The 14038-nt window shown below is 42.1% G+C and overlaps 1 protein-coding gene and 2 non-coding genes across 3 annotated transcripts; 1 reads left to right on the plus strand and 2 right to left on the minus strand.

Moving 5' to 3' along the window:
* Positions 1-4866: 4866 nt before the first annotated feature.
* On the minus strand, positions 4867-4938 carry TRNAQ-CUG (transfer RNA glutamine (anticodon CUG)). Its single transcript has one exon. It is a non-coding gene; the product is annotated as a tRNA-Gln (tRNA).
* A 1126-nt stretch (positions 4939-6064) lies between these two features.
* On the plus strand, positions 6065-6137 carry TRNAR-CCU (transfer RNA arginine (anticodon CCU)). Its single transcript has one exon. It is a non-coding gene; the product is annotated as a tRNA-Arg (tRNA).
* A 677-nt stretch (positions 6138-6814) lies between these two features.
* LOC123087310 (uncharacterized) lies at positions 6815-8910 on the minus strand. Its single transcript, XM_044509301.1, has 2 exons — positions 8590-8910; positions 6815-7403 (listed from the first exon to the last, which is right to left on the minus strand). Exons 1-2 carry the CDS (start codon positions 8649-8651, stop codon positions 7196-7198), a joined length of 270 nt encoding a protein of 89 aa, XP_044365236.1. The 5' UTR covers positions 8652-8910; the 3' UTR covers positions 6815-7195.
* Between the last annotated feature and the right edge of the window lie 5128 nt (positions 8911-14038).

Here is a 14038-nt window from a genome sequence, read left to right on the forward strand (position 1 = left end):
TTGCAAGTCTTCTTGAATTGTCAGTTTTGTTTGGCCTACTAGATTGATCTTTCTTGCAATGGGAGAAGTGCTTAGCTTTGGGTTCAATCTTGCGGCGTCGTTTCCCAATGACAACAGGGGCAGCAAGGCACGTATTGTATTATTGCCATCGAGGATAAAAATATGAGGTTTATATCATATTGCTTGAGTTTATCCCTCTACATCATGTCATCTTGCCTAATGCGTTACTTTGTTCTTATGAACTTAATACTCTAGATGCATGCTGGATAGCAGTCGATGTGTGGAGTAATAGTAGTAGATGCAGAATCATTTCGGTCTACTTGTCACGGACGTGATGTCTATATACATGATCACGCCTAGATATTCTCATAATTATGCACTTTTCTATCAATTGCTCGACAGTAATTTGTTCACCCACCGTAATGCTTATGTTATTTTGAGAGAAGCCACTAGTGAAACCTATGGCCCCCGGGTCTATTTTCCATCATATAAGTTTCCAATCTATTTTACTTTACAATCTTTACTTTCAATCTATATCATAAAAATATCAAAAAAAATTATCTTATTATCTCTATCAGATCTCACTTTTGCAAGTGGCCGTGAAGGGATTGATAGCCCCTTTATCGCGTTGGTTGCAAGGTTTTTATTTGTTTGTGTAGGTGCGAGGTGACTTGCGTGTAGTCTCCTACTGGATTGATACCTTGGTTCTCAAAAACTAATGAAAATACTTACACTACTTTGCTGCATCACCCTTTCATCTTCAAGGGAAAACCAATGCGGTGCTCAAGAGGTAGCAAGTATATATATATACTCCACTAAGTTTTGGCTGGACCTAGCCGATCCCCTATATTTAACGGAATGAAAAATCATTTTCTAAACTTTGCATTTTTAGTATAATTTGCAACTACATATTAGCGTACATATAGAAGTTAAACATAAATTTAAATGTCCGTGCAAATCACCAATATAGTTTACAAACCAAATTCAAAATTTACGATCCGAATTATTCAAATTTAAACACACCGAGTGGTTCGAATGTAGCAAATTAGCATGTGATAGAACAACTAGGAATCACTAAGACGTCGCTAGTGATGCTCAACAAGATCTTGTTGGAGTTGAGAATGAACTTGACGGTCCTCGATCTTGCAATGCTCCTCAAGGAATGCCAAGCTCTTGTTCGTATCATACTCTGGCTCACCCGGAGTCCCATTGGTGATGTAGCAAAAGTTCTCAGGCATATCTCTCTCATCTTCAATGATCATGTTATGCAAGATGATGCAATAAGTCATGATCCGCCATAGAACCTTGGAGTTCCAGTACTCGGCAGTGCCACAAACAATTGTAAAACGCTTCTGAAGCACACCGAAGGCTCTCTCAACATCTTTCCTAGCAGCTTCTTGACATTGGGCAAAATGAATGTTTTTGTTACCTTTTGGACGCGAAATTGTTTTGACCAGGGTGGCCCATGGTGTATAGATGCCATTCGAAAGGTAGTAACCCGTCGAGTAGGTATGCCCGTTAACCGAGTAGTTGTAAGTAGGAGCTTCATCTTTAATAAGCCGAGAAAACAAAGGTGATCTCGATAAAACATTCAAGTCATTCTGAGAGCCAGGCAAACCAAAGAATGAATGTCATTTCCAAAGATCCTTCGATGCAGCTGCCTCAAGAATGATCGTTGGATCGTTAAAGTGGCCTTTGTATTGACCCTTCCACCCTACAAGATAATTATTCCATGTCCAATGCATATAGTCAGCCGATCCAAGCATCTCTGGCCACCCTCTTACTCTCAATCATCATCCTCTGGGTGTCTTCCTCGGTTGGTGCTCTCAAGCACACCGGGCAAAGACAACGATCATTGCTTTAGTTAATATTCGAACACACTCCAAGATTGTGTCTTCACCAATGCGGACATAGTCATCCATTGCATCGCCCAAACACCCAGATGCCAAGACTCGAACAACCGCAATGCATTTCATCAGATGGCTTGCACTTATCTCTCCATATCCGTTCCTTCGAAGCTTGAACCAATCATCATATCTCTCAAGGACTTTTGCAAATGGTGAGAAAAAGACTTGTGTGCATCCAAAAGCGCCGACGAATGTACTTCTTCGAATAGGTTGGCTTTGTGTCAAGTAGTCTCTCATGATCTTCGCATGACCCTATGCTCTATCATGGTTGATGTGTATGCGGCCAAAAATGTGATCCTCTCCTCGGCGCCGAATATCATCATTGAAAATGATGCCTAAAACAGTGTCAAAGTCATCGTCGTCTTCTTCCTCTTCGGATAACGACGAGTCCTCTAAAGCCATCTCCATCAACCTCTTCATCTACAATTCAAACGGCTTGGTTCAATCCAAATGGCTCGGTTCACAAAGACACGATAAAAAAACTCACCTAGCCAATTCGTCGAACACTTGCAGTCCGGTGGTGGTGCAACAGCCGACCGGTGTTGTTCTGACCAAACAGGCCGGCAACGACGAGAGAGAATGACCTACAACGGTGTGCAATCAATGTGAGATGCGGCGGCCGACAGAAAAAGAAGAAGAAAAGAAGCAATCCGACGAATCAACAACAATGGCGACGACGACGATGGTTCACCTAATTCCAGCGACGGGGGCAGGGGCAGAAAGGGATGGACGTTGGGCAGAAGGGCGGCGGAGGGCAGTGGAGGCAACGAAGTAGCGGCGAGGCCTACGAGAGGGCGTCGGGAGTCGCATCGGCGAAAGTGCAACTGCGGGGGGCGACGCGAGTAAGCGACGCGACTGTTACTCGGCCGCCAATTGGCGGAGTAAATTTAGGGAGAGGATTGGGGAGATGGGTAAAATTTTACTCCCCTACGACGGATAACGGATCAGCTAGATGTCGGTTAAAGGAGTAGAACATAAATTTTACTCCTCTAACCGGTTAAGGCATCGGTTAGTAATGCCCTTACAAACCCTATAGAGAAGACAAAAACGAGGAATTGTCATTAATTAAAGATATGATATATATATATATATATATATATATATATATAGTCCAGATGTTGTTATTTTATCTCTCAAGAACTTTTGCAAATGGTGAGAAAAAGACTTGTGTGCATCCAAAAGCGCCGGCGAATGTACTTCTTCAGATAGGTTGGCTTTGTGTCAAAGTAGTCTCTCATGATCTTTGCATGACCCTCTGCTCTATCACGGTTGATGTGTATGCGGCCAAAAATGTGAAGGCAACGAAGTAGCGGCGGTGTGCACTCAATGTGAGATGCGGCGGCCGACAGAAAAAGAAGAAGAAAAGAAGCAATCCGACGAATCAACAACAATGGCGACGACGGCGGTGGTTCACCTAATTCCAGCGACAAGGGCGGGGGCAGAAAGGGATGGACGTCGGGCAGAAGGGTGGCGGAGGGCAATGGAGGCAACGAAGTAGCTACGGGGAGGCGCCGGGAGTCGCACCGGCGAAAGTGCAGCCGCGGGAGGGGGGGGCGATGCGAGTAAGCGACCCGACTGTTACTCGGCCGCCAATCGGCGGAGTAAATTTAGGGAGAGGATTGGGGAGATGGGTAAAATTTTACTCCCTTACGGCGGATAACGGATCAGCTAGATGTCGGTTAAAGGAGTAGAACGTAAATTTTACCGGTTAAGGCATCGGTTAGAAATGCCTTTACAAACCCTATAGAGAAGACAAAAACGAGGAATTGTCATTAATTAAAGATATGATATATAGTCCAGATGTTGTTATTTTATTCTATAATCTTGATCAAACATTTAAATTGTCGACTTACATGAAAGTCAATACACCTTATATTCTAAAACGGATGGAGTATATAGATTTTTCCCATTAAAAAAGAATATGAAATCTAGTACTTACAGACTCCATAGAGAAGAGAAAAACGAGGAATTGTCTTTAATTAAAGATATGGTATATAGCTCTTTCCTTGAGAAAACTAGGGAACTCCATATGTTAAGTACAAAACAAAAGTAAATTTAGGGAGAGGATTGGGGAGATGGGTAAAATTTTACTCCCTTACGGCGGATAACGGATCAGCTAGATGTCGGTTAAAGGAGTAGAACGTAAATTTTACCGGTTAAGGCATCGGTTAGAAATGCCTTTACAAACCCTATAGAGAAGACAAAAACGAGGAATTGTCATTAATTAAAGATATGATATATAGTCCAGATGTTGTTATTTTATTCTATAATCTTGATCAAACATTTAAATTGTCGACTTACATGAAAGTCAATACACCTTATATTCTAAAACGGATGGAGTATATAGATTTTTCCCATTAAAAAAGAATATGAAATCTAGTACTTACAGACTCCATAGAGAAGAGAAAAACGAGGAATTGTCTTTAATTAAAGATATGGTATATAGCTCTTTCCTTGAGAAAACTAGGGAACTCCATATGTTAAGTACAAAACAAAAGTAAATTTAGGGAGAGGATTGGGGAGATGGGTAAAATTTTACTCCCTTACGGCGGATAACGGATCAGCTAGATGTCGGTTAAAGGAGTAGAACGTAAATTTTACCGGTTAAGGCATCGGTTAGAAATGCCTTTACAAACCCTATAGAGAAGACAAAAACGAGGAATTGTCATTAATTAAAGATATGATATATAGTCCAGATGTTGTTATTTTATTCTATAATCTTGATCAAACATTTAAATTGTCGACTTACATGAAAGTCAATACACCTTATATTCTAAAACGGATGGAGTATATAGATTTTCCCATTAAAAAAGAATATGAAATCTAGTACTTACAGACTCTATAGAGAAGAGAAAAACGAGGAATTGTCTTTAATTAAAGATATGGTATATAGCTCTTTCCTTGAGAAAACTAGGGAACTCCATATGTTAAGTACAAAACAAAAATTAAATGAAAAAAGAGGTCCTACCGAGACTTGAACTCGGGTTACTGGATTCAGAGTCCAATGTCCTGACCACTAGACCATAGGACCTTTGGTGACTACTTTTTCAGCTTGTCGTTTATATTTCGTGGACTCGTTTAGTTGCTCTCCTTTTTTTTTTGATTATATATTTTTCATCTACTTCTATTCTCTATTATCTAGATCACCACTTAAATAAAGCCTCATAACTCAACTGCATCATTTCAAGTATGAAATTGCTTACCACATATGACACATACCATGTGGTAAACAGTTGCCCTCCTCTTTCGTATGAGAGATTATTCCTTGACCTCCGGAAGGAAAAAGCAAAGAGGAGCAGAGTGAATGAGGCTGGACTGGCATAAGGAAAGACAAAATGTAAAGGATCAGGTTTACTGAAGCGCTCGTCAGGCTGCAGGCGAACCAGCTGATATCAGGCCGTAGAGATGTTGAGAAGAACAAGAACAGATTGATCCTTTTGCCTCCGCGTGCGGTGGAACATTTTGTAATCATAATAATTATGGTGTTCTTGCTGGTCGGTTGATCCCTCTCCATCTCGGCAACGTGACATTTACGACAACACGTAATCATAATATTTATCAAGCTTCTTTACGACAACACGCTTAATAAATATTATGATTACCAAATGTTCCTTTTCTAGCAAAGAAGCCTGATTTGGTAATCATAATAATTATGGTTTTGCTAGTCCATCCGTTCCTAAATATAGGCCCTTTTACAGATTCCAATATGGTAAATGACTCTACTTTCACTCTCTAAAATACGTCTATATACATTTGTATATAGTTTGTATTAAAATCTCTAAGAAGGCTTGTATTCAAAAACGGAGGGAGTAGAATAGATGGTTGCTTGCTTGTGTATACTGAAAGAGAGATAAAAGATAATGCATGTTCAAAATAAGGTTAGTGACAGTGCTCGTATCAAAGGCAGAACCATGACTTGGTTGGGTTCTGGTCCTGAGGAAACTGTCCAGCTAACTGTTGATGATTGTAATTCTACGAGTTGAGTAACACTCTACAAGCTTTTTGACCTGCAAAAAACGTATCCCACACTTATTCAGCTGCCACCAAGGGAAAAAACGAAACAGACATCCTCATAACCTGTACCGGCAACGCAAGAAAGCGCTTCACAGTAAGAAAAGTAGGAATATGGAAATTGTACCTGGCAGGCAAGACATGAAGCGCCTGTAGCTCAGTGGATAGAGCGTCCGTTTCCTAAGCGGAAGGCCGTAGGTTCGACCCCTACCTGGCGCGATTCTTTTTTTCCATCTCTTGCATTTGCAACGAATCTAACAAGCCTTGCTACTACTTACTCTAGAAAATTTTCTTTTGCATCTCTGAACATAATTGCCAATTTACCATCAAGTTTCTTTGCTAGGAAGGACTTGCAAATAAGTTGCATCTGAATTGTTTTCTTTTGCATCTCTGAACATAATTGCCAGATCCCATATCAAGCAGCATATGTTGCAAAAGATTACAGGCACAAACAGGAATTTCAGGAGCACTACAGTGCTCGATATATGATTTGTGCAGACATGATTCTGTGAAAGCACCACATCCAGTGTCATAACTTCCATCTCTTGCATTTGCAACGAATCTAACAAGCCTTGCTACTACTTACTCTAGAAAATTTTCTTTTGCATCTCTGAACATAATTGCCAATTTACCATCAAGTTTCTTTGCTAGGAAGGACTTGCAAATAAGTTGCATCTGAATTGTTTTCTTTTGCATCTCTGAACATAATTGCCAGATCCCATATCAAGCAGCATATGTTGCAAAAGATTACAGGCACAAACAGGAATTTCAGGAGCACTACAGTGCTCGATATATGATTTGTGCAGACATGATTCTGTGAAAGCACCACATCCAGTGTCATAACTTCGATCCAGGAACCAACTGGACCGACTGACTGAGAGTGGCCGGAGAGGACATGAAGCTCACAAATTCCATCAGAACAACAAAACAATCTATTCTTCTTTAGTTACAAAAGTGTGACTCGGGGCGGTCGGATACATCAAGATACCTTGTCAGGCTGCAAGCACCATTAAAAGAAAAAGAAGAAGAAGAGGAAAACAAACTGCAGCAGAAACACACAAGCTAGTGTATTCATTCGCACAACACTGGAGCCTCAAAAATTGATGGTGTACTTCTTCCAGCACTTTAGTGAAGACTAAAGAATATGGACGTATACTAGGCAGCAGAGGCCTATCAACTGTTTGGATGTGTGCCAAGCAAGCCCGGAATGCGGATTCTGTCTAGTCAAGAATAACCGCAAAATCAGGGGAACCTACCACTACAATGTAATGATAACCTTACATGGAGAGAGGCAACAATAATCTCCGCTCTCTTTTCTTAGCCAGCTTCCTCTGCCTCAAAATATACAGGCCGGCGGGGAGAAGAATGCCGACGGAGATGATGACGGCTGATAACCAGAAGTGCCTGAAGTATAGCATCATGTATGAGGATACTATTAGGAGACAGCACAGCAAGCCCCATGAGATAGCTCCGATAATGTCGCGCCTGCAGAAGTTCAGAAAGCAGAACCATGTTCAGATCAGATCATAAAAAGAGGCAATCATATCTGAGAGAGGACTAACAGCGAGAGGAAATCATTTCAGATCAATACAGGAGAATAACACATCACACCACAAAGTTGCATGATTTATCTGAAGAGAATTACCAGCCTTTTAATGCGGCATGAAACTCGTCATAACAAGATAAACTGGTCAGCTAGCATCGTTCAATACATTCTGGAAACATCAATCAAGTAGTTTGCCATAACAATCGCCTAAGAGATATGAAACTCTTCTGAATGATGCATTCGAGACGAACATAGGTACAACATTTACATTCAGGAAACATCAAGCACGTAGTTTGCCATAACAACCGCCTAAGAGATATGAAACTCTTTCGAATGATGCATTTGAGAGCTGAGATGGATATAGGTGAATAGCATGTGAAGGCACAAGTGGAGTGTCTTGTTGAGGAACCCGCTTGATCCATCAATGGTTGGTCTATCAAATTTAACAGAGACGCAATCCTTCATTTTGTACTTGGTTTTATGCTTATGAAGGAAGAGTAAATGCACTAACACATTCAATTCCTCAGACCAAACAATGGACCTAGGATTTGATGGTCCATTCACCATCCGGTTCCTCAAACCAGGCAACCACTAACTGGTCACCCACAGGTGAAAATTAGTAAAGCACGACTCTTCAGAAATTGGAGTACACATGCAGGCAGGTTTTGATATGGTGAAAGCAGGGCAGTGCACACTCCTCTCTACACGTGCAATTGCGGCATTCATGAGGAAAAAAAAAACACTAACACTGACTTAAAAGGGCCATGGCAAAGATCTTGACAAGGATCGCTAGATAACAGGCATTGTTGTTCTAACAACTGGTGTACAATGCTTTTTGCTGGATCTAGGTTACCAACTAAAGAAATGCCTGCGGGCATCAACACACGCAGCCGCAACATCGATTTCACAGCTGACTAAGCCGCTAAGTGAATCGCTCCACACGATTGAATTACAAGGGCAGAGTAAATCGCATCACACCTTAATCAACTAGGCATGCATCCGAACCTAACATGATTAGAGGAGGCCAAAATCAGGGAGACCCCAAGATCTGAGCATATACTAGTCAATCACCGCAACCTGGCGAGGGATTCTCGGTGGGTGAACGGGTTAGACGGGGGAATTTACTTGTGCTGGGATCGGATCTGGTAGTCGCGCAGCTGCTCCACCAGCTTCGACCGGGTTATCATCGCAGACACCCCAGCCGCCGCTGACGGCCTCGCCGCCACCGCCGCCTGCCCGCCTCCCCTCCGGGCTCCGGTGGAGCCGGCGTCTCGGCTTCTTGCAGATCCTCCCGGATCGCCGAGCTGGGCGATTTGGAGCGTCGGGGTTTGGCTCGATTTGGGCTTGGAACAAGAGGGGAGAAAAGTCGTTGCAGAGGGAGGACGGGGAGGCGACGAGGGGTTGGAAAGAGGTTCTGATTGGGCGCTGCCTCGCTGCTCGTCTCGTTCGTTTAGGCCAGATATTTTAAGAAAACTGATTATTTGCGCTTTTTACCCCTAGTCATTTGGGGCTAGGCGCCGGTCGACCGACCCAAATTTTGGCTAGTGGCCACAAATATGGATCATTGGACATGTTTATAATCTGAGGTTCATTCACCAGAAAGAAAAGAAAAACTGTTGGTTATAAGCATAGAGTGGTTATCATTGTAGTCTTCTTCCTCCTTTCTGTTAGAGAAAAGACATCAACCTAGTCGAAGATGGGGCTCGAGCCTGGCCTGATTTTAAATTAATAAAGCCATCAACCGGTCAGTATTACAGAGCACACAGAACCAAAGAAAGGAAGACGTTGGCGAGCAGCTAACAGAGCCTCACATGCTACAAGTTAGAAGGATAGATCAAAGAAGCGGGCAACTGAAGACAACAAGGCCCTCCTCCGAGAACGAAGCACCAGGGAACTAGGACCATGCGGCACAGAGGAGAAGGGATGACTGGCATCACAGGGAGTGTGGTCACCGACAGCTACGGACCCCCGCACGGCACAACCATCCAATTCCATCCCGAAGGAGGCCACAACCTCCTCACCTGACTCGATAGGCGCCGCACCGCCGGAAGATGGATATGTTCCACCTAGAACGAGAATGGTTGCCGTCGAAGGATGGCCACATAGCGAGGATCCACGCACTCCCGACGAGCCGCCAAAGTTTTCCTCAAACAGAATTGCCCACGGCTCGGTCGCAGAGGAGGGATAACATCAAGCTTGGACGAAGAGGACACACTAACAACCGCCGCCAAACGCACCAAACGACGCTCACCATCCAAACAGCTCCCAAAGGCAGCACCTTCAAGAAGGAGAACGACCCCGAGAGTGCCGCCGCGGCCCACCGAGGTTTGGGTTTCACCTGGGAGGCTAGAGGATGGTGTGTGGAGGGAGGCTGACCTGGCAAACGCCTCCAAGGAGAAAGAACAATGCCCTCGAGCGCAACCGTCATGGCGGCCAACCATTGGATTTCTCCTGGTCTGGCTCCATACTGTTAGAATAAATCTGAGGCGCACAGTCAATCCACCGAGGAACAAGCAATCACAGCACAATGACGACACTGAGATTTGTTAACGAGGTTCAGTGAACTCACCTACTCCCCGGGGTAATGACTACGGGCGCTCCTCCCCGAGATACCGTGACACCGGCCACCCGGGCGCCGACACAAGCCGTTGGCTCCCCGTTGCGTGCCTGACGCTATCTAGCCATCATAGGTTACAACGTGGGGTGCCTCCACATATATAAGAGGCCAAGGGTACAACGTGTACGACTCTGGCACTACAAATCCTACCCACACTACACTCCAAGTCCAAACATAACCCAACATGTACACAATATTCGACACAAAACACAACACATACCACCATCCCACCCACATAACTTAGGTTGAAGATCAAAGAACAAGACCTAGACCCAGATCTGAAGGGGGGACCGCACCGAGTCGGGGAAGGAAGGGGGCGTCCAGATCTTGTGCCGCCGGCTGCCGGTCCCACGCCAAGTCCATGCCCACCGGTGCTCCGTCATCGTCACGGCCAGGGCCGCCACCATCACGCCCACGCCACTACTCGCCGCACAACGGGTGGCACCACTCCGACCGAGGCCGCCGCCTCAGGTCCCGTTGCCCCCCCTGTGAGAGAGCAGAGCAACAGATGCCCCGCCGCCACCTTCCTTGGTGGTGCACCAGGATTGGCCGGCGGTAACCTCAGGTGGCGGCGAAGGAGAAGGGAGACAGGGAGGGGGGTCTGCTGCAAACTAGGGTTTCGCCCCCGAGTCGGCCAGACCTCTGTCTCCACTACTAGCTAGTGTTCTCTAAAGAGAGAGAAGAGGAAGCTTTTTTTAAGGGAAAGATATAAGAGGAAGCTTTTTTTAAGGGAAAGATATAAGAGGAAGCTAGATTGCAGCAGCCACGGAGGGTTCATGTGGTGGTGGATGCCGTCTAGCCCAGCCGAGGAATCTGACTTCAAGAACTTATTTAGCTGACCTCTTCATACCCTTGAAAAAAAAAGTTAACCTCTTCATGCATGTTCTTCACAAACTTTTTAATAATCATTTTAGGGGTACGCCCTGACAGACTGAGGCATTTTTGAAGCGGTTCAGGGAACCCTCTAGAGCAATTTTAGAAACCTAACAGAAGGTTTTGTCTGTTTTTTCTTGTTCTTTATTTTCCTATGATGGTTTTCCTTTTTCGTTTCTTCTTCTTTTCCTTATTTTCTATTTTTTTGTGCAACAGGAATGATTTTTTTAATGTTATGAACATTTTCCAAAATTGCATGAACATGTTTTTATATTTGATGAACATTTTTAAAAAATATATACATTATCAAATACATGTCAAATTTTTCAAATGCATTTTGTTCTTTTGGATACACACTAAACATTTTTATATACATGTTGAACATTTTTTAATACATGTTGAACTTTTTCTAATACATGTTTGACCATCATTACATTTTCATGAACATTTTTCAAAACATGTGAACAATTTATGTGTTGCAGACAACAATATTTTCTTAACGCCAGGAAGATTTTTTTAATGGTACCACTTAAAAAATATTAAGTGCACAATTTTTAGATTGCATCATAATATTTAAAACGTCATGAACAATTTTTTCAAAAGAGTTAACATTTTAAATGTTACAAAATATTACTAAATGGTGTGAAAATTTAAAAAAGTGCGAAAGACATTTTTACATTTTACGAACATTTTTTTGAACTAATTAAAATATTTATTCCATATATATAATTTTAGAAATAAAATGAAAGTAATAAAAAAGGAAAATAAAAAACTTGCAGAAAAAAGAAAAAGAAAAAAGTTGCAGAAATATAAATAAAACTTGTGGTGTAGTTGATGCCTGGAAAAGGGAACGCGCTAGCAAGAGAGTCGACGCTCCTTCTTGCACTCGGCCGAGCCATTTAGGGAGGCTCTTCAGGCGACCTTGCCTTCGATCTTGCAATAAGCGAGATCTAGACACGCTCGATTTTAATTCAATAATACAAAAATGAAGGTACTAATAAGGGATTATTATTTCTATCAGGAACTAAGCAGAAAACCGGCTCGCAAGTCTGCACTACCGTGGAGAGACGTTAGCCGCCAAAATTTCAATCTCTCAGGCGATGTGAGGCAGAGAGGGGGTGAGGGGGGGGGGATCCTCTCCTCTCATCTTTTATGTAGTAGTTTTTTTGGGTCAAGGTGACAGCGCTTCGGCTGTGATGGCGGTGGCATCTTGAATAAAAGTTCTATCACGGTGACGGTTGGTGCAACGTCGTTGAGGAGCCCCGGAGTTTTTGTCTTTGCTGTTTTCGAGGGATAACGGGTTGGTTATCTGTGTCATCATTGATGTGATTCCATGTGCATCGACGGCGGCACCATCATCTTCTTTGACAACCCCTTTCTCCGAGCCTTTGCCAGCAAAGTCGTCACCTTGGTCTCGCGATACTAGAGCGACTGTGTGTCTAGATCGAGGTGACCATCTGCCGAGATGCTTAGTGATCGCTAGTGTTCACCGTAAGCGCCGGTCTACTATTGTGGCCATTCAACGACATTTTTTCTCTAGAACACATGTACTTAAGTGGTTGGATTTCTCGATGTTGTCCATTATTGGGGTGAGCTATGGTTGTGCAATGATGACAAGTTCAGTTGCGGCGTTGGCAAGAATTTGGAGGCATATAGTCGTAGTCATGTCATAGTCTTTGCTTTGTTAAGGGTAGTTTCCACATCGTAGGTTCAATTACCCTATATATTTATTTAACGTTTTCAATTACCCTATATCTAATTGTGTCCGATGTTTTACTGATAAATCAGGCATAATTTCAAAAACAAAATTGTAATGTTGGACATCAGTTACATGTGAAAAACAAAGGGGCCTTACGTGGGCTCATTCCGCCATAGTCATGTCATAGCGTTTGTTTGTATTGTATTCTTGGCTTGGTAGCCTAAAAACAGTAAAAATAAAATAAAATCCATCAAATGCCTGCTGCTTCTGCTGAGAAGATTCCATAAATGGGCACAACGTCGACACAAGGCACAGTGTAGCTTGCAGTACTGCATAAATGGGCCAGCCTAGCGCGTGGGATGATCACTAGCTCCCTAGCACACATCTTTTTCTTTCCTTTTTAGTACTTTTTTTTCACATGATGGAAATGATTTTTTTAAATTTTTACCAATGTTCATGACACATTCTAAAAATGTTAAGCAGTGGTAACAGATGTTTGCGCACCTTTCAAAAAGTAATGATAGCATTCCAAAAAATGTTAGTGACAATTTAAAAAATTTCTCACGTTTATAAAGATGTATGTTCTTTTTTTTGTTAAATGTTTATACAACGTAAAAATAATGTTTGTATAATTCAAGAAATATTTCATAACATAAAAAATGTACGTAAATTTTGAAAAAAAATAAAGTTTCCATTTTAAAATATACATGTGACATAATTATAAAATGCTTATGCAATATTAGAAATGTGTGCATAGTAAAATAAATGTTTTGTGACATTCAAAGACATTTACGTGACATTTTAAAGGAATATTCTCATGTTTCAGAAACAGATGGTGAAATTTTTAGAAAATGTGTATAGAATGTAATAAAATGTTTGTGTGGTTTGATATAAATGTTTCATGCGAACTAAAGAAAATTCAACATGTATTGTTTTTTAACACGTATAAAAAATGTTTAAAATATGTATTTGAAAAAAGTTCAAATGTGTATAGAAAATATATTCTGCGTGTATATGAAAATTGTGCAATGTGTTTTGGAAAGGGTACACATGTATTGAAAAAGAAGAAAAAGATAAAATAAAAAACTCAGAGAAAAACGGTGGATAAATGCTAAATAAAAACGAAGATGCCCGAAGAAAGGAAAAAGCCCTGAAAGAAACCGAAGAAGATATGAAAATAACAAGTCAGAAGCTGAATATCCACTTTTGAGCCGGGGCTCATCTTCACCCGGTGAACAGTAAGTTCAAAACAAACACTACAAAAGTTAAAAAAAATATGATTTCTTTTGCTTGGAAGATGTTTGAGTGCGTGAGGTCCGTGCCAATTTCAGCACGTTCAGATGTCTGAGTAGCCCTCAACAAAAAAAAAGCAAAATTGTTACGAA

This window comes from Triticum aestivum, chromosome 4A (assembly GCF_018294505.1).
Source record: "Triticum aestivum cultivar Chinese Spring chromosome 4A, IWGSC CS RefSeq v2.1, whole genome shotgun sequence".
NCBI classification, from domain to species: domain Eukaryota; kingdom Viridiplantae; phylum Streptophyta; class Magnoliopsida; order Poales; family Poaceae; genus Triticum; species Triticum aestivum.

Coding starts and splice junctions, on each gene's coding strand:
- LOC123087310 (XM_044509301.1), bottom strand. CDS start 8,651: ATGATAACCCGGTCGAAGCTGGTGGAGCAGCTGCGCGACTACCAGATC. Junction 7,404..8,589: donor CAGATCCGATCCCAGCACAA/GTAAATTCCCCC, acceptor GAACTTCTGCAG/GCGCGACATTATCGGAGCTA.